The sequence below is a fragment of the Lactuca sativa genome, chromosome 3, assembly GCF_002870075.4.
Source record: "Lactuca sativa cultivar Salinas chromosome 3, Lsat_Salinas_v11, whole genome shotgun sequence".
NCBI classification, from domain to species: domain Eukaryota; kingdom Viridiplantae; phylum Streptophyta; class Magnoliopsida; order Asterales; family Asteraceae; genus Lactuca; species Lactuca sativa.
In genome coordinates, this window is record NC_056625.2 from 62,389,349 (window position 1) to 62,411,932 (window position 22,584).

Here is a 22,584-nt window from a genome sequence, read left to right on the forward strand (position 1 = left end):
TTATTATTTAAATTTAATTCAAAAATACATTAAAAACATTTTTTTAATACTATTTTTCCATTAAATTAAAATACCAAATTACATTAAATAAAAACTAAATTAATTGAAATTAAAAAATAAAATAAAAATAACAATCAAAATAAAAATTACAATAGTTAATTTTAAAAAAATTAAAAAAAAACATTAAAAAAACTAAAAATTCCAACCATACATAAAATAAACTACCCCCTACGCCTACGTCGAGTTCGAACCGACTCTTTCATTGCTAGAAAAAGTTCCAAGTCTTCGCCCTCAAGGTCGTCCGCTTTCATTTTCAAGATTTCCATATCGGTTTTTGTTTGGAGTGTCTCTTGTGCCTCTTGAAATGATGTTTGTGCTTCGATCATTTTTTGTTCCATCCGAGTTATCACCTCGGCCTTCGTTTCTTGAAGCTGCACATATCGATCAAATTTATCGCCGAACATATCCATAACACTAGAATTCGAAGATGTTGACGCCGCTTTTTTTGCTTTATTTCTTCCAACGGGCCGAGGAAGAGGTTGGTCGGTTTCAAGATCTATCGGATCGTCGTTGATGTCGATGTGTGTTCGGCCGTCCGATTGTTGAGAAGTTCCATCGGGGTTTCTCGAACGCTTTGAACCGGAAGATTGGGAACTTCCTTCCGTTTGCTCTTTCCATTTTGGGGAGTCTTTCAATTTTAGCCACGGCTTCATATACGGAAAAGCTTTGCGTGTAGGCGTTGTTTTTTCATATTGGTCCATGGCCGCCTTGAAAACATCAAAATCGTTCAAGCCGCTTTTGCGTATGTTTAGGAGATTGTTGTAGATTCCTCCAAAATCGGTGCATTTTAATCGAATATCTCGCCATTTCGACTTAATTTGATCGGCATTTCGAGCTTGACTTTCCATTAACTCGTAAAAAATGGCTCGGACTTTTTCCCAAAAACTTCCGTACGTCTGGCTATCTCCTACAATTGGATCTTCGGAAGCCGCCACCCATGCCTCCGCTAACTTTTCTTCTTCTTCTTTTGTCCATGGGACCCTTTCTTGGTTGGTAGTGGGTCGGGCCGGTTTTTTTCCTTTTTTCTTTTTTGGTTGAGGTGGTGGTGAAGTTTGCGTTTCCGGAACAAAATCCGGCGAAAGTGGTGGTTGTGAGCTTGGTGGTTGTTGTTGTTGTGACGATGGTTGTTGGAGTTGTTGTAGTTGTTGGAATTGTTGAAATTGTTGGTATTGTTGTTGCATTTGTTGTTGTTGGAAAGCCGAAAAAGGTTGATATTGTTGTTGGAAAAGTGGTGTTTGTTGGATAGGGGAACCACTTTGAAGTAGATTGATAAAACCGCCTTGAGGTGACTCCATCGTCGGGAATTGTCGAGGTGTTGTGTCTAACGCAAAAGCGTTATCGGGTTTGCGATTTCGGTAGTTTGGAGGGGTATTTTGGTTGGGATCCATGATTTTTGGTTGTGAAGATGTAGTGTGTAGTTTGTGTATAGAGAAAGAAAAGAATGGTGTAAAAAATAAGGAATAAAAGTATGGTATTTATAGGTAAATAAATTATTTTTTTTTTTTATAAATCTAGCCGTTTAACAACGGCTACACAACGGCTACTCAAGAAACGGTCGAATTCTTTGCGCATCGGATTGGTTGTTTGCATTCGTTGTCCGGGCCACGGAAGGCCACGACCACGACCCACCACGAACCACCGGGGTGGTGTGCACGGCCGTGGTTCGTGGCCAACTAGACCACGAACGACTTCATGCAATCTACACCGGATGGTCTAATGGTCATAACTTCCGCGGTACCAAAATTCAAGAATCTCAAGTGCATCCATTTTTTATTAAAACTATATTCGCATATGCAAGGCCCAGACCTGTTATCGCTCCAATTCTAATGGAAGCATCTTCTGATGATTTCTATTAAAATATCTAAAGTGTATCCATCACTACTATAACTCCGTTGAGAATGAAACAGTCGTCTTACATTTATCATTAATATTCCATGTTGGGTGGCTCACGTATCGTAATTCGGTGTGTATCATTAAGGAAACAATCTCTCTTAGTCGGTGTGACCCAAACCTGGTGTGCCCTTTTTCTTGAATATTCCTAGAATCAATAAATTGGCCATTCAACTTGCAAAAATCTAAGCAAAACTTTGTAGTCTCCCATTGGAAACCTTTTAAATCTCTCATGATCGACGTCTATCTGCTGTTATTTTATTCAAATAAAATACAGAATATAAATTCTTTTATACATTAAATTTAATAAAAACTACTTATTTTTACGCGAAACACTCTCTTATGTTCATATAATTAAGTAGCTTGTTGTAATTTAATGTGATAAGCATCACATCTAGACATTGTCGAAGAGAAGGCGGAACACCAACAATAGAACCAAGGGTTGGAAATAAATTTCAAAGGCGTTATAAAAAATAAATTGTGACAAAAAGTAAAACAAGAGCCGTTTTTCAATCTACTAAATTGTGACAAAAGTAATCTCCCCTGTTCTTGTAACATGTAATAGTTCGCTTTTTTTTACTTATCTTGCTAGCTACTTGCTAATCAAAATAAAATATACATTTGTCGTTTAAAAAAACTAAATATTTTTTTTTTCAAGATACACAGAAAATTCAGTGTTGTTATAGAAAACATAAAACTAAGTTGTAATAAAATTAAATAAAAAACATTATTAAGGTATTTTTGTAATGATAGAATGGAATGACTAAGAATGAACAACTTCATAGGATAATCAAGATAATGAAATATTTCATTACATTTTATTGTCATGTTTGGTTGGCTTAAAATAATAGATTCGGTCATTCGAAAATATTGTTTTTTTTTTCGATAAATATAAAACTAAGTAGAGTAAAATTGATAGAGAAAAAAAATATATTAATAATAACTAAATAAGGATGTATTGTTAAAAACGAGGGTGTTTGACAAAAAAAAAAATTGTTGCTTATTATCTTATAACTTATTTGCTTATTAGTTAATAAGTTAACGTATAAAAAAATGACTTGTTCACAGTTTGTCACTGCTATAAGCTGTTTTTATCTAAATATTTTTTTAGCTTATTACAATATAGATCCAGTAAAGCTGTTTTTATCTAAATATTTTTTTAGCTTGTCACAATATAGATCCAATAATAAGCTAATAACTCATTTGCAAACACCCCCCCTAAAGTTGCATTTGATTCAAAATACATGTTATATGTTTAATTTAGAAATAGTTAAAAAGGTATCGTCTATGATATAAAAAATTATACATAAAAAACTAGATATAATTAAATCTTAAAATATAATAATAATAACAATAAATTATTTATAAAAAAAACTAAAAGTAATTTATAATTATAAATCTATATCATTCCATTCCCCCCAAAAAAAATATAAAAATAAAAAAATAAATAAAGGTTGAAAATCAACCCATTTGCATTTCTTGGTTGGTAACGGAAAAAACTCATCAAAATTTTGTCCTTATTTTGTCTTTTTGTTAGAGTATGGTAAGCTAAGTTGTACAAAAAGGGCAACAACTCAAATCAAGTACATATGTTCTAAAGTTTACATTGTTTCATGATCCAAAAAAAACTTCTCCAGGTATTCATAAACTCAAAACCTAAAACATTATGCAGATGAAATACATAAAAACAACAGAGGTATGGCATTGGTATAAACTATATCCCAAAAAAAAAATGTAAAACTATAATTCTGTTTTCCCCTCTACCTGTATCACACTCTGTGCAACCGCAATAAAAGAATCTATAAATCTTTTTTAAACACCTAATCATCAGGGTCCATTTCAACATCTTCTTCCAAAGAAGGCGAATCATTTACCTTGCTTTCATTTTCAGAATTCATTTCCTCTTCATCTACTTCATCATCATCAGGCTGTTCATTCTCACTTTCTTGTAATCTGGATTTAGTAAAGCTGTCTTCAATCCACTTAGGACACGTATTTTTCCCAGGTTTTTTGGAAATAGTACAAGAACATTCCGGAATTGGATGGGAGAGGAATGACATCGGCTTTGAGTGAAGAAGCTGTCGTTCTAGTCCTTCCTCTGCCAGGCTGTCATTTAAATGTTTACGTGCTGCTAATGTCCAGCTTCTTTTCGGAAAATAAAGATGATCTTGTGTAGTGTTGAACAAATTTGCAAGAAATTTCCTGCCCATTTTAATAAGAAACTTATATTAGGATATGGTGTAAACACACCACGGAATGGAATCTCGAATTCCGATTCCGTCGGAATGTCGGATTGATGAAAAAACATGTACTCACCTGTCGGGTCGATAAGTTCTTGCGGATGCCATCTCATAAAGCCGATGACCCATGACCAAACTTGAAAAATCAGGGGACCCACTACCATCATTATGAAACCCGGGAAAAAAAGCATCGGATTCAACTGATACAACATAATCAAGGGCATCCCATAGCAATCTATGAGCTGTATCCCTTAAATCAATTGGTGAAGGGTCTGGCTCTGAATCTTTTTCAGCAATCCAACCATACCAACCTTCTTTCTCATGTTGATAAATAGGGCGGTCTGGGGGTGGTGGAAGGGGTCGGGGACGAGGGCCCGCCTTATTCCATTCCTGTGTTGAATCCTTGATGGTTTTTTTTGGAATGGAATTGAGAGAGTTGGAAGGAATTGGGGTTTCCTTTCCTAATAGTGTGTTTAGTTCGTGTTTATGACATAAATTAGAACGGTCAACTAAGTTTGTGTACATGGCTCGGAGAGGAATCATGACCCGTTGACCACCAAATGTTTCAGAACCTGCCAAGTATATTCTTGTTGTTGGTGGGTATCCCATAGCTCGTAGAAGAAGCCCCACCTGAAAAATTAATGATATATAAATTAAAGATTGAATTACAATAATGGTCCCTGAGGTTTGTAAATTTTTGCAATTTTGGGAACTAAACGTACAATTTTGCAATTCTGGTCCTAATTTGATGGTTTCATTTCAATTTTGGAACTTTCTCCAACGGTGTCAAAATTCACTCGTGAAGTTGTGCATGTGTGTTGGGCATGAGGGTAGTTTCGTCATTTCCCTTTATATTATTATCATCAAACAGCAAGAAACTACAATGTATAATTACTTATAAGTTGTAGTCAAGTTAAATAACAGATAATTGTGAAAAAAACAAAAACAAAAAAGGGTCAATTTTGGGATCTTTACTTACTAATAAATAATATTAGAGGGAAATGACAAAACTACCCTAGTGTGCAACACAAGTGCACATCGTAACAGTGAATTTCTAACACTGTCTGAAAAAGGTACCAAAATTGAAATGAAACTATCTAATTAGGGCCATAGTTGCATTATTGGAGGTTTAGGTCCCAAATTTGCAAAAAATTACAAAACTTAGGGACCATTCTTGTACTTTACTCTAGAATACATAAATACCCTTATATATATATATGAATATTATACCTCTTCGGGCATGAGTGGACATGAGCCGTTTACTTTTCGAATAAATGAGTCAACGCTGACATCATCACGGAAAATTTTCTGTTTGATCATTTGTGCCCTTCTGTACTGAATAAGTTCAGTATGGATATCCTATACAAAGATAGATGACATCAGCATTTTAATTGTGAAATTAAAATTAAAAACAAATGCTGACCTGGAAAAGCTCAGCACACCCCTGATAAGCCAAGCTATCTCTTACTAAGCCAGGATGATATGCAAGATAAGGTTGCCCTGAAGCACGTAACCTGCAAAAAAGATGTTTTGCTCAAATACTGGTGTAATTAGGAGTGAAAAAAAAAAAAACAAAAAAAAGGGCAAATTGCAGAGAATAGCAATGTACTTTATCTTTTACCCATAAAGGGAAATGACTAAACTACCCTCATGTATATTGCTTATATTAGTTAATTCACTTACATTTTACTACCATTGTGCTTTATTTGTTACAGATTGCTATTTTCAGTAAGAAAATGCAAGTATGTTGTTATTATGGAAAAAGAAATGTAAGTATATTGTTTCTATGGGTAAAAAATAAAGTACATTGGCTATATTAGTAAAAAGAGTAGAGTATGTTGCAATTTCCCAAAACAAACAGAAAGATAATTTAATACTTGCTAAATTTGATATTGTATAAAAAATAAGATAATTTTTAACCTTTGCACGATGAGATGTGCAAGTGATAGAATTTCAGGGCGGAAATGAAGTGCATGAAATGCTACCCGACATCTGAGCCTTTGATATTCAACAAATTTAGATGAGAGAATAGGCTGATAAGAAAATAGAAAGTAGAACTTAAATAAATATGATTTGACAAGTTATTTTAAATAAAGAATCATCCAAAAATATGTTTAGAGGAATACCTGTAGACAACCTCCATCCATAACCACTAATCCTATAACCTTTGACTTTTTTAACTCTGGCAACAGTTCTTTAATGTAATAATCAGGAGAAGCTGATTTTTTGGGCTTGAAAGTAGGAAATTCTTTGCGTTTTCTTGCCTCCTTAAGCTTAGTAGGCAGATTTTTCACAATGATTACATCATTATTAAGAGAGGTTATGAATTGTTCTTCGTTGTAGAGGTATGAAAAGCTTTTAAACTCAGAACTGCAGGGAATTATAAAGGAAATTAATAAATGATTAAGAGTTAAAAAAATAAAATTGAAAGATTACTGGCTAGTTTATGTTTCCAAGACTAACCAACATACCTGATGCCTTTTGAACTTGTACTTTCTTGAATCTCTGGGATGACCAGAGTAGCATTGAGAAGCCTGGATATGGCAACAAGATCACAAATCTAGAAAAATGTCAAGCCCATATAAGCTTTAAGAAAAAGATTATGAAAATACTAAAGTAAAACTCAGATCCAAACATGAACATACCGAAGATCTGATTTTCTCAAATTCACCAAAAATTTTGGCATATATGAAGCCATTACTTTGTTCAACTGGAACTGCAATGTGAAAAACAAGTTTTAGTAACAGGGAGGAGACAAGTACATGTGGTAAGACAATGTAGAGGCATTATCATTACCAGGATATTTACTTCTAGGGTTTGCATATGGCTGCAAAACCTCTAAAGACTTGACCTTTTTCCACAACTTTTTAGATCTGACACTCTGTAGTAACCAAAAAAAACATATAACGCATAGAAGTACAAATACCATTTAATATCATGTCATGCACATATGTAGAATTACAGATTAAAGTACAAGTTTTACCTGTTTCCCCACAACATCTATATTCAGATCCTCAATAAATCGTGTCATCACACTGTATTGTACTAGCTCCACACTTGTATTTGCAAGAAACATGTGCACTAACAAAGACAAAAATGACAAAACCAGGCCCCCAAGTGCCACCCATTTGATTTTGGATCTGAACATCATAAGGATCTTTAACACTTCAGAAGGTTGTTACTTGTTAGTTGTTACAGTTGCACCAGAAGATGTATCCAGTGTCGCCAAATCATGGCTGCAAATACAGAAAGAGGTATAAAAAATAAGACAAAAAATGTTTGGCTCTGAGTAATATGATCCAACATCAAGCCACATTCTTTTGTCAGGTCATTTTATCAAGTAACATGTGTGCTACAAGACCCCACACGCAAACATCCTCCAATAACATTACACCAGCTACTATGACCAAACAAATTGGTTTCAAACCGACAAGAGTTTCCTTTTACACTTTTCCAGAAACACACTGTATATGATCTGAAATTGATTCGCTATTGGATTTTGGTCAACATGCATCGAATTTGTAAGAATCATCCATGAAACTGGCTGTTAATTACAGTTTCAATTTGGGATGGGGTAATAGAAAACTACCCGCTCAAACTAATTCACTAACAGAGGTAAGAATACTTCAAATGCCTAACTAGCTTGAATTTTTTAAAGCGCCAACATGGCATTGTTATGACAACTTCCCGAGGTCACTTGTTGATGTAGATTCAAACTTAATCAAAGAAATCACAAAATCTACGAAGAAAGAAACTTTAGTTCAATCAATGTAACAGCTCGACTATATAAGTTGTGAATACAAATTAAAACACAAAATAAGAACTGATTCGATAATTTTACAATTGATTACCGTTTCCAAACTACTAAGTATCTGATCGATAAGCAGATCTGAAATTTTGTATCACACAGATGCAGCGCGTGTTTGTGATTGTGTTTGAACCTGAAATTCGGAGAAACAGATGGATTTTTGATCGGAATTTACGGCGAGATGGACGGATGATGAGTCGGTTGTCGAATGCTGCGGTGGTCGGAGAGTGACAGATGAAGCCTAGGAGTTTTTGTGTGTGTGAGAGGGGAGGGACTAGGGAGGGGGTGATTGTTAAGAAAGGGAAAAAGGGAGGGAGTGAATTGATGTTGCGTGTAAAATTGGATAGCGACCTCGTTAACCCAAATCTAACTTATACTATAATTTATTCTTAATTACAATTACGGAAAATTCACAACACTGTTGACTTTTTCTTTCCTTGTCTTCTTGTGTCTAAAACAAAACATTATACTTTTGTACAAATTACCAAGAATAATTAATTTTAGCTAAAAATCATTAATGTAAACAATGTATTTTGTTTTATTTTACGATCGTAATCGTAATATATAAGTTGATTTGACCAAAGTTGTGCAACACAAATTAAGATCTTCACCTATAAATTTCCTAAGGGAATATCATTTTAAATTTGATTCGACCTTAACTAAACAAAGATTAGTACAAACATAATCATTATATTTTTTGGAAATGACGAAATATATAAAAAAATAGTATAAATAGCAAAAGCCAGAACAAGTGCATAAACACATATGTATACCCTTTTATAATACCCTTTATTATCCCTATGTTTATACCAAATGAAGGATTTAAAGATAACATTTATCTAAACTGTGGCAAGGAAGGAACAAATATTGTTGAACACCTTGTTATTTTTATTTTCATTCATAAACACTATAGTAGACAATAGCTTATCGTAATGAATATCTCACATAACATCATCTAAAACAATCATCTTGTAGATGGTAATGCATATCTTTTTATTAATTTCTTCGGTTCGCAACAAAGTCTAGTAATACAGTCAAACCAGAGAATTGTTGTATATGAATTCCACACCAGTTGAACACTAACTCTCTAACCTTAGCAGCCATATTACACCCTACTAGATCTTGATCTACAAACTAAGTTACATGAGAACATCAGCCACACCCAGCAAATTAAATAACGATCATTCTATTTCTAAACGTCTCCGCCACCGAGATCCTCCCACATCGTGCCCTCCAAACGAAACAATAAACTTTTAATGGAATGATTTTTTACTATCATTCCATGCCCTAGTGAGAGAAGAAATCAATAAATCGACACATGACCGTGAAACGACTATAACGAGCAAGCAAAAACTAGGTTTTATCCCATCAGAATCTAATCAAAAGGAGTTGACCGGGTACTCCTAAGTGTGCCAATTCCAATATTGCTCTAGCATTGTTAGAGGCATGTGTAACATCCAAAATTTACAGCCATAATTTTTATTTTTAAATAAAAGTAATCATTTCATTCTCATTCTCAAAAATAAGAAAGCAACCATTTGTTTTTATTTGACAACCCATAACCAAATCAAAGTATCAAAAGATAATAAAATCAAAAGTGTGAAATCTCCAAAGATATATATCCATGGATATGAAGCAATTAGGTTGTGGCATTCCCCATTTCCCCTTATTATCGGAACAACTTGAAACAATTCAAACTTAAACCAGTAAGCGTAATCCTTACTGAGTTCTCCAAATATCATATACTCATATGATGTTATACCATCATAATGCTACACTCACTTCCGTTGTTACAGTACCACTACAATCTTTCCTATTATGGTATCACTATAGTCTTTCATAAAACTTTTATGGTACAATCATAGACTTTCATAGAGATGTTATGGTACCACCATAGTCTTTTATATAGATGTTATGGTACCATCATAGTCTTCTCATACGTGTGCTATGGTACCACCATAGTCTTTCATGAAAAAGTCACAAAAACAATCTAGGATACATTGACATCTGATGTCCTACATAGTATAGCGACAAAACTCACATGAATCAAAGAGTTGAATCCAAAATACTCGAAGTCTTGTAAAATTACCTACATGAACCACCTAAATCCAAAATACTCGAAGTCTTGTAAAACTTCAGTTTGACCCAAATCAAACCTATCAAAAAATCAACGGTCAAGCTAAATTCAAAATCAACGGTCATCCTGGCACTCACGTCGCAACTAGCTCCTTGGCCTACCTTGGAGTCAAGGCAAACTGGACGGCCGCCCTGGGTCTCGCCAAATCTCGAGCCATTACAAATTACGATCAGTGTGTGTGTGTGTGTGTGTGTGTATATATATATATATATATATATATATATATATATATATATATATATATATATATATATATATATATATATATATATAATGTACATCACATAATCATGTACAACACATAACCAAAAGTGACTTTGGTTAGATTATTGATGCGTCTTAGTTGAGATGTATGAGGTCTCGTGTTTGAACCTTTGATTTTGTATCTTCTGAATTTTCTATAAATTTTACTTATTAATCTAATAGAAGGCTAAAGCCCCAACATTATAATTATGGATTTTTTTCTTAAAATTTTCCTTTTTATAAATTTTACTTATTAATCTAATAGAATGCTAATAAAGACCCAACATTGGAGTTAGGGATTTTTTTGCTTCTTAATAGACGATGTCAACACCTTTCAAGAGACGACATTTCAGTTTTCAATAAACAATCATGAATATTTGTTGTCTCCTCGTAATACATGGCTTCACAACCATTTTCAAGAAAGCAGAAGCATAAATGGGTTAGCACGAAGCCAAAAAACTATCGTATTGGTTCTCTATTTGTCTGGATGGTATTTCATTGATTAAATTTTAATCATCTCATAATATTTAATTTTGGATTGTTGTTTACCCTGACCGATGGTTTTTTTGTACATGTGGATGGTAATGGCCTTTCCTCCATTTGGCACATGATGTGGCTTGTGTTTGTCCATTTTCACTACACTTGTATATTTTCATAACTAATATGTTGGTTTATATATTTTCGTATTATGGTCTAATTATATTAGTTGTAAAAATCAAAATGGTGATTTTGGGTACCATAGATAAAAAAAAAAAAAGTTGATGTAAAAAATGAAAAATGCCGTTGAATATAGCTCTTTTTAATACAATGGGGTTTAAACTTATAGCATGTGCTTTAATAATGAAAGAAAAATTAGGATTATTTGCTCATTGTTTTAAATTGTCATAATGTATTCCATCCAACTTGAAGGTCGAAAATAAGGGCCCCATTTTTAATTTTGACACGAGTCTTAAATCGGTTTGGACCGACCCTATGCATAAAAAAAAAAAGTTAAAATGCAAAATAAATACTCAAAAACAATGAATATTTGAGAATTCTGGAACAACTTGCTTGCAAATTCATAAAAAGAGATGAAAGGAGATCTCGATTTTTGGTGTGTGAAATGCAACTCCATGGATGCCGTATTTATATTCCTAGAAAACCTAGGAGCCTCCCAAAATGTGAAACTATGTGACGGCTTGGCACATGTGTCATGTGGTTGATCGGATAAAAACCCTAGTATAAGACATCGTTTTCCGAGGTTTTTAAAAAATCCTTCAATTTTATTTACCAAGTTAATACATAGTTCACTCCAAAGGAGACAACCCAATGTAGCATGTGAAGTGCAAAGTGACACTGAATCCTGCCATTTTGTGAAACCTCACATACACCAACATTTTTAGATACACATGTAGGCTTAACACATCTTTTAACAACCTTATAAACTCACATAATGTTCTTTCCCAGCCTGCGTTGAACAAAGAACAAAGATACTAGTCCACTTACTATTTTCCAACACCATGTATATAATTTTGTCAATAATAAATGATAAACGAGCTCTCTTTCTCTTTTCTCTTTTAAGCTAGAAAAAAATGCACATTGAAGATGCTTTCACATTAAACTTTAAAATTAACATTTTTTTTCCTAGACAAATATGAACGGAATAACCTGTTCAATTTGCCATTTATAATGTAATCTTTTTATACAAGACGTCTCTACCCGATTCGCTCCTCCAATTTCCTTTCTCCCTCCTCTGTCGGATTATTAGGGAGAGAAAATAACCGCCGAGCCGCCGCTGCCGACGACGACGATGGATCTTAATCATGCTGAAAATGAAAACGGCAGCAACCAGGAGACCGTTTCAGCTATCTCCTCCTCCGATAACCATATTTCTACTATCGTTATCATCATCGGTACTTTACCTTTCTCTGTACACAAATATATTTATGTACTTGCTGTGTATGTGTGAAGTAGTAGGTCATGATTATGATTTTGTTAAATGGAAACTCGAGCAGCTATGCAAACGGAAGCACTTCCTCTTGTGGACACTTTTAAGCTGACGGAGGACCTAAATTCTCCGTGAGTTTTTGCTCCTTCTTTTCAATTCTCGATTACTTATTCATTATTGTTAGAATCATGTTTTGCGTTCCTGTAAGTAGTCGATTATGTTTCTCAAGAAGGGGAGAAATGCTTATTCTAGTTTATGAGGTTAGTTGCTTTAAGTTATCATGCTGTGATTAAGGGGCATGGGTTTCGCGACGTTCAACGACCAGTTCTGCTAAGACGCCTTAATCAATTTTGGATGTGTTATCGAAGTGATCCTTGTGACCTTCAACGAACTATACCTAATTTTACATTTACCCAGATTTGTTGTAGCAACACAGTATCCTAGTGTCTGATTATTTTGGCCCTAAAAAATCAAAAGGACAATCAGTTCTGCATCTGATAAAATATGTCAGGGTTGAATCACATGGGGCAGAAAGCTTGATTCGATTAATTGAAATGAAAAGGTTAATTATCAAATTTAATCACACAGGTTCCCAAAAGGAACACCTTGGGTCCGCTATCATGGCTCTTACAAAGGTCTGAATGTAAACATCATATGGCCAGGGAAAGATGCTACTTTAGGTGAGTTTTAGTTGTTCAGTCAGTCTTTACAAATGTCTGAATGTAAATAAATTTTATTAATTCTTTATTATTATTTCCCAGGAGTTGACAGTGTTGGCACTGTTTCTGCATCTCTTGTGACTTACGCTGCTATTCAAGCCTTAAAGCCAGACCTTATTATAAATGCTGGCACTGCTGGTGGCTTTAAAGTAAGTGTTTATTTATTTTTCCATTATATTCTTTTTCCTAATTTATTTTTGAGATTATTATTTGACTTTATAAAAATTTCAGGCCAAAGGAGCATGTATTGGTGATGTGTATGCTGCATCAGCAGTTGCCTTTCATGATAGAAGGATACCAATCCCAGTAAGATACACTCAGCCCTTTTTTTGTAATTTCATTTAACAATTTTATAATATATTTATTCTAGAAAAATCCTTTTGCCTTTTGTTTTATTTTGATATTTTTTGTGTAATAATGCAGGTTTTTGATCTGTATGGAGTTGGTTTGCGAAAAGGTTGCTCAACACCAAATCTGTTAAAGGACCTCAGCCTTAAGGTAGACATTAAAAAAATGCTAATATTATTAAACACCATTTTTTTTTAACATTATGAAATATCTGAGATAATATTTCTTGTAAATTCCAGGTTGGCAAACTGTCAACTGGAGATTCCTTGGATATGACTCCAATGGATGAATCTTCCATAATTGCAAATGATGCAACAGTCAAAGACATGGAGGTAACTTTTTTTTTTTTTTTTTGAGATAAAGTGTTGTCTGAATAAATGATGTTTAGTATTTATGAAAACAAACTATTTGGGTGTTTTCAGGGTGCTGCTGTTGCTTACGTGGCAGATCTTTTAAAAGTTCCTGCAATTTTTATAAAAGCTGTCACTGATATTGTTGATGGAGATAAACCAACTTCCGAAGAATTTTTGCAAAATTTGACAGCTGTCACAGTTGCACTTGGTGAATCAGTGGCTCGAGTGGTTGATTACATCAGCGGAAAATCCATCTCAGAACTTTGAAACCGTCTTCACCATCATGTTTGAACTGGGGTAAAATCGACTTTTTGTAACACAATTGATTTGTATTGAACGAATGATATGACGACATGTGTCCACATTGATGTAGGGAAATTCATATAGGAATTGTCTTTCAAGACACATTCCATAAATCCAATACTTGGAAAAAATACGACTTTCTATTAGTTTTTGTCAATCTTGTAACCTTTATTTATGCTTTTAAGTTTTCGCGTATGAATCTTGTATTGTATTATGTTTGTTGTGCATCTGATTGAGACTGAGACTGATTGAGACTGACAGATACATACCAATGTTGATTTGTCTGCAAAAAGTGGCTAGAGTTCACACCAAAGACACTCCTTGAAACTAGATCCTAATAACAAGCCACCCGCTAAATACTTACTTCTTTAGTGCATTTTTTTCATGACTTTCTTGCACTTCAACTAACCCTTTTACATCTCCTAAAAAGAAAACCATAACCTCCCTTCTTTGCTCTCCCTTTGAGTGATTTTGTCAAGATTCTTGCCATAAAACACGCAACCAATGTGTGTATATAAACCAACATCAATAATAAACTTTTCATCTCATCCTTTTGCTCAAATACAAAAAAATTGAAGAGATGACAACCAAATCAAGTGTCGGAAAAGCCAACATCTTGGCTCTTGGGAAAGCATTCCCTCACCAACTTGTTATGCAAGATCTACTTGTTGAAGGCTATTTTAAGGATACCCATTGTGATGACCCGGAACTCAAACAAAAGCTCACTCGACTATGTAATAAACTTCATTCTTTTCGTTTTTGTTTTCTTTTTTAAATACTATCTTGATTCTGTCTTTTTTTCTTTTCTTTTTTTTAATAGGCAAAACTACATGTGTGAAAACAAGGTATGTGGTTATGTCACAAGAGATACTCGAGAAATACCCCGAGTTAGCACTCGAAGGCTTACCAACAGTCAGACAAAGACTAGAGATTGCCAACAAGGCGGTTACACAAATGGCAATCGAAGCCTCACAAGCATGCATCAAAAAATGGGCCCGGCCCATTTCTGATATCACCCACTTGGTTTATGTTTCCTCTAGCGAGGCCCGACTCCCAGGTGGCGATATTTACTTAGCCAAAGGGCTTGGGTTAAGCCCAAACACCAACCGGGTCCTACTTTACTTCTCGGGCTGCTCAGGCGGTGTAGCAGGACTACGGGTTGCTAAAGATATAGCCGAAAACAATCCGGGAAGCCGGGTCCTGCTTGCAACAGCTGAAACCACTATTGTCGGGTATAAACCACCGAATGTGAATCGCCCGTATGACCTAGTTGGGGTTGCCCTTTTTGGAGATGGTGCAGGTGCGATGATGATCGGGTCGGACCCCACCGGGCCCGAAAGCCCGTTGTTTGAGTTGCATACTGCGATACAAAATTTCTTGCCCGACACTGAAAAGGTTATTGATGGGAGGCTAAGTGAAGAGGGGATTAGCTTTAGGTTAGATAGAGATCTTCCTGAAATCATTGAGGATAATGTGAAGGGGTTTTGTGACAAGTTAATGGGCTATTATGGGCCTAACGAGATGGCATATAATGATTTGTTTTGGGCCGTGCATCCTGGTGGGCCGGCTATATTGAACAAGCTAGAGAAGAAACTTGATTTATTGCCGGATAAATTGAATGCAAGTAGAAAGGCTTTGGCGGATTATGGAAATGCAAGTAGTAATACGATTGTGTATGTGTTGGAGTATTTGATTGAAGAGGGTTTGAAGAGGAAGAAAGAAGGGAAAGATGGTGGGCCTGATTTGGGCCTTATTTTGGCTTTTGGGCCTGGGGTTACATTTGAAGGTATTCTTACAAAGAACTTGACCGTGTAATAACGCTCTTGTTTTGAGTCTCAAAAGTTGACTTCAATTCCCAATAAAATAAATAAAGTATTGTTTGGAAATTGAAAGTCAAAACAGTTAAATGTTGCCATATATAAATATGTGATAATTAATATGAAAATACTTCACACTTTGTGTGCAAGAAATAGTCTTTCATACACATCTTTCTTTATAATTTATCTTTTTTACTGATGATAGCAACTAACTTATATTCATTTACCAATATAGTCATCTTTTGTTGACTTGTCAAATACGCTGACATGGCATTTGCGATTTCGCCAAGTCATCCACCATATCATTTTTTGTAGAAACAGATAAGTACATTAGTATTTAACACAATTTGTCCACTATAGACATTGAAATTTAGTTAAAAGAGGAGTTATAATTTAAACCATATGACCACAGTCCCCAAATTTACAACCATCCACCAATTCACAAAAACAAAAACCATAATCACAAAATTTGAACATGTATAAAATGAAAATGAAAAAAAGTGAAAAAAAATAAAAATAAAAATCGATCAACATTACAATTATTGGCCTACACGACTCCAGAAGGTAGACGTAAAACAAGTTGTCCTCCAAAAACACTGAAAAATTAACAAAAACAAACACAAAGGTTATCACATGGTAATATGTTGTTTTGACGTATTTACCCCTAATTAGCATGAAGTATATATGTACCTTTGCACATAGTAGTAACAGAAGTCGGCTAATATAAAAGTTTGGACAATTTCTGATATTAAAACCATTGAAGGCCATAAACCGTAACCTAAGGCAGTAAGCAGATGCCCACGACTATCCAAAACCTGTCAAATGGAAGAAAAATATAATAATTAATGTAAATCAAATCAAAAATAATAAAAAAAGTCAAAGTCAAACCTGAAGAACCCAATGAGCACAGCTTAAGAACCTTGCGACACCAAGAGCGAATACATAATGAGCAGTGAATGGTTCAACAATCTTACCAAAAAGAGTCATAGAACAATAAGAATAATAAAAAAAAGGAACAAAAATGGAAGATGCTATATTGTTATATATATATATATATATATATATATATATATATATATATATATATATATATATATATATATATATATATATATATATATATATATATATATATATATATTATGAATTATGATTATGAACCTTTGTGTTCTGCATGACTCTAAGTTGAGGTAGAACAGAAACGGCTTCAAGATAAACACAAAATGCCCAAAATATCCGGTTGATAATGTGATGTGATGTTGATGGATGAATTAACAAAGCTAATATGGCACAAGGAACAGCCTACAAAAGAAAGTTGTTATATAAAGGTAATGGGCAAATAGGTAATTTTACCCAAAGAATTTAATTCCGTCCACTTAGGATACAATGCTTACCACATAGTACATTGCAAAGTTGTCTTTGTCCTCCATGTAGCTTGATTTGAGTCTAAAACGGATCATAAAGATAACCCACAAAGTTGCAGCAAATGTTGACAAATCAAGCAGGGTGTGTATGTCATATTCCATCACAAAACTACAATAAAGTCTAACAGCTAAAAACATTGCTGTTAGCTCTTGTGTTTTCAGTGATATGCCTGCAATCGTGTGTGAATTTGTCATACATTTTAGGCTATTATTATCATTAAGAAAAATCAAAGACATAAAACAATGGCATTCAATTTGTAGGGATAGTTAGTTACAACTTACAAAGGGGAATGTAAGTGTCAAATTATTATCCAGGAGTTCTTGGAATCCACTTCAATTTTGAAATACAAAAACAATAATTTATGATGAAAGGAAAACCGAGGCAATTCCATAATGTCACTGATGTGGAGAACTAAGAAAGGAGGGAATTATACCGAATTGCATTAAACAAGTAAGTGATGCTTAGATCAATTTGTTAAATTACTAACCAGCACAAGTTTTTTCCTTAGAGAGTTTATATATAAGGACGGTGATTCCAATGGAATGAACAGCTTCGGCAGCAATAAAGAGATTGTCGTGATCGTGCACAATAGCGCGTAGCAACACCAAGGCCACCATGCCTGCGACTACGGCGAGAAAAGCTTTCACCTTTGGCGGTTGCCGCTGTATCCATGACGATATCACGTGGATCGTCTTCTTCGGTGGCCTCATGTTTGTTTTTCAAAACTGCGTGCTTGTGCAAATGCTTTGTCTCAACGTCTTTCTGGTGATGTGGTGGAAGTGGTGAGGGTTGGAATTGCGGCGCAGTGGCTAGGGTTTGACTACGGTGGTGATCCGGTGGCGACGTGTTGGAGGATTTTGGGGAAAAAATTTGTGATTTGTGAACGTCTGGAGACGTTGAGATTGTCAGTAGACCAATTCGTTAAATTTTATTTTAAAATGTTATAATATGCATGGTTTTGAAAACCGGACCGGAGACCGAACCGGTCGTCTTACTGGTTCGATGGTTCAGGTGGTCCAACCGGTCGGACCGGTCTCAAAAACCGGAAAAACCGGATGATGTCATAATTATATTTAATTATATAAAAAATACAAAAAAAAAAAAAATATATTTTTTAAAATTTCCGGTTTTGACCGGTTTTACCGGTTCAACCGGACCGGTTTTTACCGGTTCGACCGGTTTTTACCGGTTTTCACCGGTTCAAACGATTACCGGTTTTTTGGCCTTTAAGAACCGGATCCGGGACCGGTTCCCGGTTGAACCGGTCGAACCGGCCGGTCCGGTCCGGTTTTCAAAACATGGATAATATGGTATTCAAAGAACTATAATTGATTTATTGATTTTTTTAAAAAAAAAATCTTTATTGAGTTATTGGTTTTCTTAAAAAATCAATAAATGATAAAAAAAAAAAAAAAAAAAAACAAAACTTCAAAAATGTCCTGTATGTATTATTTCCAGGGTCAAAACCACCGTATTTTTAGATTGTCGGTCACTTTCAGTTAGTTTCGTTATAAAATTATTTTCTGTTAAACTTGAAAAGATTAATATGTGGTTTTAATTTGTATTTTTTTTTCCTAATTTCTTAAATATTTTTTTATTTTATTTAAATATCAATGGTAAAACAAATAAAGAGGTGGACCCTCTCTTTCTTTCTTTCTTTCTCTCTCTCTCTCTCTCTCTCTCTCTCTCTCTATATATATATATATATATATATATATATATATATATATATATATATATATATATATATATATATATCCACATATCTTTTTTTTGTTCTTTTTACCTAAAGAAGAACACTTCATCTTCTTCATCTCTTCCTTCTTAATCAAAATTTCCACCCTCCTCATCTTTTTCTTCTCTTCCTTATTCCTTACATTTTGTTAATGACAAATCTACTCTACTCATAAACTACTCATTAAATTCATTTATGTCCACGAAGGGACTTAAACTTTCAACCTCAAGGATGGAGAGCAACATCTGATACTGTCGGACTAAAAGCCCTTTGGTTTTTATTCCTTACATGCATCGTCATTCTCTACCGTTTCACTCATCTCTAAAATTTGTTCCCTCATCTCCCTTCTTCACTGTAACTTGACTATGATTCAGTGAGTGTATTCGTAATCATAAGCAACAAGACTCATCTTCTTCATTCACTCCAATTCAAAAGGTAACCCCTTATTCTATCATTCCAACCACCGAAATCACGAGAGCAAAGAGGGGAATCAACGGAGGCTTTCTTCAGAGCTCCACTCATTCGTCGTCTCTATATGACGGTGGGTTTGCCGGAATCTGTCATCATAACAAGAACAACACCAACAACTACAAGCTATCACATTAGAGTTCTATGTCAAAAGCTTGGATTGTAAAAGTTGTAATGAGGATTTAATGGTGTCCTAGAATGAGGTTCAAAAATATTGCTTTCGAGACTTTTAAACAAACCTCATTTTGTCCATAAATCTAAACCAAATCAATCTGTTGCACCTTTAAAAACAAAAAATTCCTCAATTTTTCTCCAAACCTAAAATTTTAGGGTTTACAATTCTTGAGGGTGCCACCATTAAATCCATGGTGGCTAAGATGGGTATGGATCCAAAGGTCAGGGATGATCCCATGAAGTTCAAGCCATAGAAGTGTAACAGCCCAATTTTCATGGCCAATATTTCATTTTTATAAATTACTTTAATTCAAACATTCGGAGGAAAAACATTATAAAATCATAACATCTCATAAAACTATGTATAATGACTGAAAATCCAAATCGTAAATAGTGATAATGTCATAGCACAATCCAAGGAAACTCATAGTGCGAAATCTGGGGTGTGTGTATGATGTGCAGCTACCGCGCCAACTCCTTCCCCTTCGAAGAAGAGGTACCCGAAACAAAACTGAAAACCGTAAGCACAAAGCTTAGTGAGCTCCCCCATAATACCACATACCATACACATATAATGAACAACTAGGAGATACGGGCCTCGCCTACACTCATGGAGATACGGGCCTCGCCCATACGCCGCTAGCTGGGAGATACGGGCCTCACCCACACTCCACTATCTGAGAGATACGGGCCTCACCCACACTCTACTATCTCTGAGATACGGGCCTCGCCCACACTCATCTACTAAACCATAACATACAAGTATCACACAGACAACGAGTAATAAACAATTCTATCGTACAAGCATATGTCTTAATCAAGCTCAACTATGAAGATACGGGCTCTGCCCACACTCCGATACTAACATATTGTCTATACGGGCCGACCTTGGTGCCTTAGACCCGTTCCTACCGGAAGGAAACTCACCTCAAACAAGTAGTTGCTGATAATCTGTGCGGGGGAATCTCTGACTGCTGCTGCTCCGGAAATCCTCTGGCTATATTCCCTACAAAACACTTAATCAGAATCTGGTATCTACCCTTTAGGGTAAAATGACTATTTTACCCCAGACCAAGTCCAAGTAAAAGTCAAAGTCAACGTCAAGGTCAACTTCCAAGTGGCCCGACTCGCCGAGTTGGGTCGTCAACTCGTCGATTCCCTACCTCTTCAATTGTCCTCCTCCACGTCCCTACTCGTCGAGTTTAGCGATGACTCGACGAGTTCTCCTTCTAACACAACCTCAGATGAACCTTCATCCAACTCGCCGAGCAGTATGAACACTCGTCAAGCCCGTCTTCATCCTAAGAACACGTCCTGTCCTCGACTCGCCGAGTTGTATGAACAATTCGTGGAGTTCATCTTCAAGGGTTGGGAGATTGCCTTGGACTCGCCGGATCTGTTCTAGCACCCGTCGATTCCCATGAACTCCAAGTCTAAAACGAAGTCCAATGCGTTGGGTCACTCTTTCTGTCCTGCTACAACCCTACTAACACCCAACTGAGTGATGGGTTTTAGGTAAAACAAATAAACTAGAAAACAATTCCTAAGTTCACATGCAACCTACTTTGGATTTATGTTTTAACTATTGAACATACAACTTTGAATTGCATAACAAGAACCCTAGAGGAGAGAGGTTAATTTCGAAATTAACAAACTAGGGTTCAAGATTAACATACCTTTCAATTGTTATAGCAAACAATTGATAATCCACTTGATCTTGATCTTGATCTTCTTGGAAGCTTAGCACCACAAGTGTAATGCCTCTAATGGAATCACACCCAAGAACTAGCAAGAAGGAAACTTGAAGGAGAGAGGATGGAGAGAGTATGCAATTTTCGGCCATGGTTTCTTCCAAAGAATCAGTGACCTAAAATGTGAGCCAGGAGGCTCCTTAAATAGCTGAAGGATCTAGGGTTTAGGGGAAACCCTAGTTATCCTTTGCTTAGGGCCTAAGCAAAAACCCAAGGGCCTTTACTGGACCCCTTGGACGAATTCTCTAGGGTTTCCCCTAGGGATTTCTTCCACCTCCTTCCAAGGGGTTTCTGGATCCTTCCATTCAACTATCAGTTAATTGCAAACTAGTCCCTGCACTTTATAATTAATTCTTTTAACCCCAAAATTAATTCTAATTAATTTCTGGCTAACTATTAATTAAACATAATGATTTCTAATTAATATATTAATATTTTAACATATTAATAAATTCATTTATATTAATTTATTAATCTTATAATAAATTAATATCTCTCCTTACATAATTTCCTTGTCCGGTTGCTAGGTTTGAGGGCAACCCAAAATGACTGTGTTGCTATCAATTCAAGTACATACCAATTATAGTTATGGGCTTAGACACCTAATCCAACAGTCTCCCACTTGGATAAGTCTGTAAATATAATTGCTAGTATGACTTCTAAATTTGACCAACAAATTGTAGCTTCCAAAAGTTGCTGCCGAACTCTTACCCAGTCAGTTACGAGTCCTAAGATAAGTGATCATATAATCCTTCATTCTGCTGGATATCCCTGGACAAAAGACATGGAATATAATCAATCTCTTTGTCCAGAATCTATGTTTCCCGATTCCTGATTTGTGATGATGTAGGACTTCTAATTGAACACATCAATTTAGTCCTGGTTGGGCCCAACACATAAGTCAACACCAAATCATCGAGGGGCCCACAGATATCGCTTTTCCGGTTAGGGCAAAAGGAACGAATAAACGTTGACTCATATGTTTGTATCTTTTACTCATCAAATTATACATGATAATACGTTTTAATAACACCAAGTTACTGATGCGTTTTCGTATCACCAATGCATGACCGACTTGTAAATTACAACTCATATATCTTCGTCTCAAGATTATAAGATATTATCGTCTCAATATTACTCGTGATGAATTCCATGAAGTAATACTCTGAGCGAGGGTTTATCCAAT

General features: G+C 35.2%; 5 protein-coding genes across 7 annotated transcripts; 2 read left to right on the top strand and 3 right to left on the bottom strand.

Moving 5' to 3' along the window:
* Positions 1–221: 221 nt before the first annotated feature.
* Positions 222–1,448, bottom strand: LOC111884296 (glutathione S-transferase T3-like). The gene is made up of 2 exons (XM_023880610.2): positions 1,240–1,448; positions 222–1,155 (listed from the first exon to the last, which is right to left on the bottom strand). Exons 1-2 carry the CDS (start codon positions 1,446–1,448, stop codon positions 222–224), a joined length of 1,143 nt encoding a protein of 380 aa, XP_023736378.2.
* Positions 1,449–3,503: 2,055 nt separating this feature from the next.
* On the bottom strand, positions 3,504–8,309 carry LOC111884299 (protein EMBRYO SAC DEVELOPMENT ARREST 30). 3 transcript variants are annotated; one of them, XM_042900142.2, is made up of 11 exons: positions 8,132–8,309; positions 7,174–7,426; positions 6,987–7,071; positions 6,836–6,906; positions 6,662–6,750; positions 6,317–6,560; positions 6,111–6,223; positions 5,614–5,704; positions 5,421–5,549; positions 4,267–4,820; positions 3,504–4,152 (listed from the first exon to the last, which is right to left on the bottom strand). In XM_042900142.2, exons 2-11 carry the CDS (start codon positions 7,339–7,341, stop codon positions 3,771–3,773), a joined length of 1,926 nt encoding a protein of 641 aa, XP_042756076.1. In that variant the 5' UTR covers positions 7,342–7,426; positions 8,132–8,309; the 3' UTR covers positions 3,504–3,770. The 3 variants fall into 3 exon arrangements, with proteins under 3 accessions (XP_042756076.1, XP_023736381.1, XP_023736382.1); XM_023880613.3 differs by having other exon boundaries at positions 8,042–8,308; XM_023880614.3 differs by lacking the exon at positions 8,132–8,309 and having other exon boundaries at positions 6,662–6,724; positions 7,174–7,314.
* A 3,736-nt stretch (positions 8,310–12,045) lies between these two features.
* On the top strand, positions 12,046–14,174 carry LOC111884303 (5'-methylthioadenosine/S-adenosylhomocysteine nucleosidase). The gene is made up of 8 exons (XM_023880616.3): positions 12,046–12,270; positions 12,373–12,436; positions 12,894–12,985; positions 13,067–13,173; positions 13,256–13,330; positions 13,448–13,522; positions 13,612–13,704; positions 13,795–14,174. The coding sequence occupies exons 1-8, from the start codon at positions 12,168–12,170 to the stop codon at positions 13,990–13,992; spliced, it is 807 nt and encodes a 268-aa protein (XP_023736384.1). The 5' UTR covers positions 12,046–12,167; the 3' UTR covers positions 13,993–14,174.
* A 140-nt stretch (positions 14,175–14,314) lies between these two features.
* Positions 14,315–15,930, top strand: LOC111884302 (type III polyketide synthase B). The gene is made up of 2 exons (XM_023880615.3): positions 14,315–14,762; positions 14,849–15,930. The coding sequence occupies exons 1-2, from the start codon at positions 14,609–14,611 to the stop codon at positions 15,841–15,843; spliced, it is 1,149 nt and encodes a 382-aa protein (XP_023736383.1). The 5' UTR covers positions 14,315–14,608; the 3' UTR covers positions 15,844–15,930.
* A 284-nt stretch (positions 15,931–16,214) lies between these two features.
* Positions 16,215–18,178, bottom strand: LOC111884288 (uncharacterized). Its single transcript, XM_023880603.2, has 6 exons — positions 17,758–18,178; positions 17,240–17,439; positions 17,007–17,147; positions 16,734–16,814; positions 16,536–16,660; positions 16,215–16,441 (listed from the first exon to the last, which is right to left on the bottom strand). Exons 1-6 carry the CDS (start codon positions 17,978–17,980, stop codon positions 16,393–16,395), a joined length of 819 nt encoding a protein of 272 aa, XP_023736371.1. The 5' UTR covers positions 17,981–18,178; the 3' UTR covers positions 16,215–16,392.
* Positions 18,179–22,584: the final 4,406 nt, after the last annotated feature.

What these genes read in the sequence shown, in the direction of transcription:
- LOC111884288 (XM_023880603.2), bottom strand. Translation starts at nt 17,980, where the DNA reads ATGAGGCCACCGAAGAAGACGATCCACGTGATATCGTCATGGATACAG. An exon ending in GAGTCATGCAGAACACAAAG is followed by an intron (nt 16,815 to 17,006) that starts GTTCATAATCAT and finishes CTTTTTGGTAAG; the next exon opens with ATTGTTGAACCATTCACTGC. An exon ending in TGTTACTACTATGTGCAAAG is followed by an intron (nt 16,442 to 16,535) that starts GTACATATATAC and finishes TTAATTTTTCAG; the next exon opens with TGTTTTTGGAGGACAACTTG.
- LOC111884302 (XM_023880615.3), top strand. Translation starts at nt 14,609, where the DNA reads ATGACAACCAAATCAAGTGTCGGAAAAGCCAACATCTTGGCTCTTGGG. An exon ending in ACAAAAGCTCACTCGACTAT is followed by an intron (nt 14,763 to 14,848) that starts GTAATAAACTTC and finishes TTTTTTTAATAG; the next exon opens with GCAAAACTACATGTGTGAAA.
- LOC111884296 (XM_023880610.2), bottom strand. Translation starts at nt 1,448, where the DNA reads ATGGATCCCAACCAAAATACCCCTCCAAACTACCGAAATCGCAAACCC. An exon ending in GCTTTCCAACAACAACAAAT is followed by an intron (nt 1,156 to 1,239) that starts GCAACAACAATA and finishes ACAACCACCAAG; the next exon opens with CTCACAACCACCACTTTCGC.
- LOC111884303 (XM_023880616.3), top strand. Translation starts at nt 12,168, where the DNA reads ATGGATCTTAATCATGCTGAAAATGAAAACGGCAGCAACCAGGAGACC. An exon ending in AGGGAAAGATGCTACTTTAG is followed by an intron (nt 12,986 to 13,066) that starts GTGAGTTTTAGT and finishes ATTATTTCCCAG; the next exon opens with GAGTTGACAGTGTTGGCACT. An exon ending in GCACTGCTGGTGGCTTTAAA is followed by an intron (nt 13,174 to 13,255) that starts GTAAGTGTTTAT and finishes TAAAAATTTCAG; the next exon opens with GCCAAAGGAGCATGTATTGG.
- LOC111884299 (XM_042900142.2), bottom strand. Translation starts at nt 7,341, where the DNA reads ATGATGTTCAGATCCAAAATCAAATGGGTGGCACTTGGGGGCCTGGTT. An exon ending in GGTGTGCTGAGCTTTTCCAG is followed by an intron (nt 5,550 to 5,613) that starts GTCAGCATTTGT and finishes ATCTTTGTATAG; the next exon opens with GATATCCATACTGAACTTAT. An exon ending in GTCCACTCATGCCCGAAGAG is followed by an intron (nt 4,821 to 5,420) that starts GTATAATATTCA and finishes TTAATTTTTCAG; the next exon opens with GTGGGGCTTCTTCTACGAGC.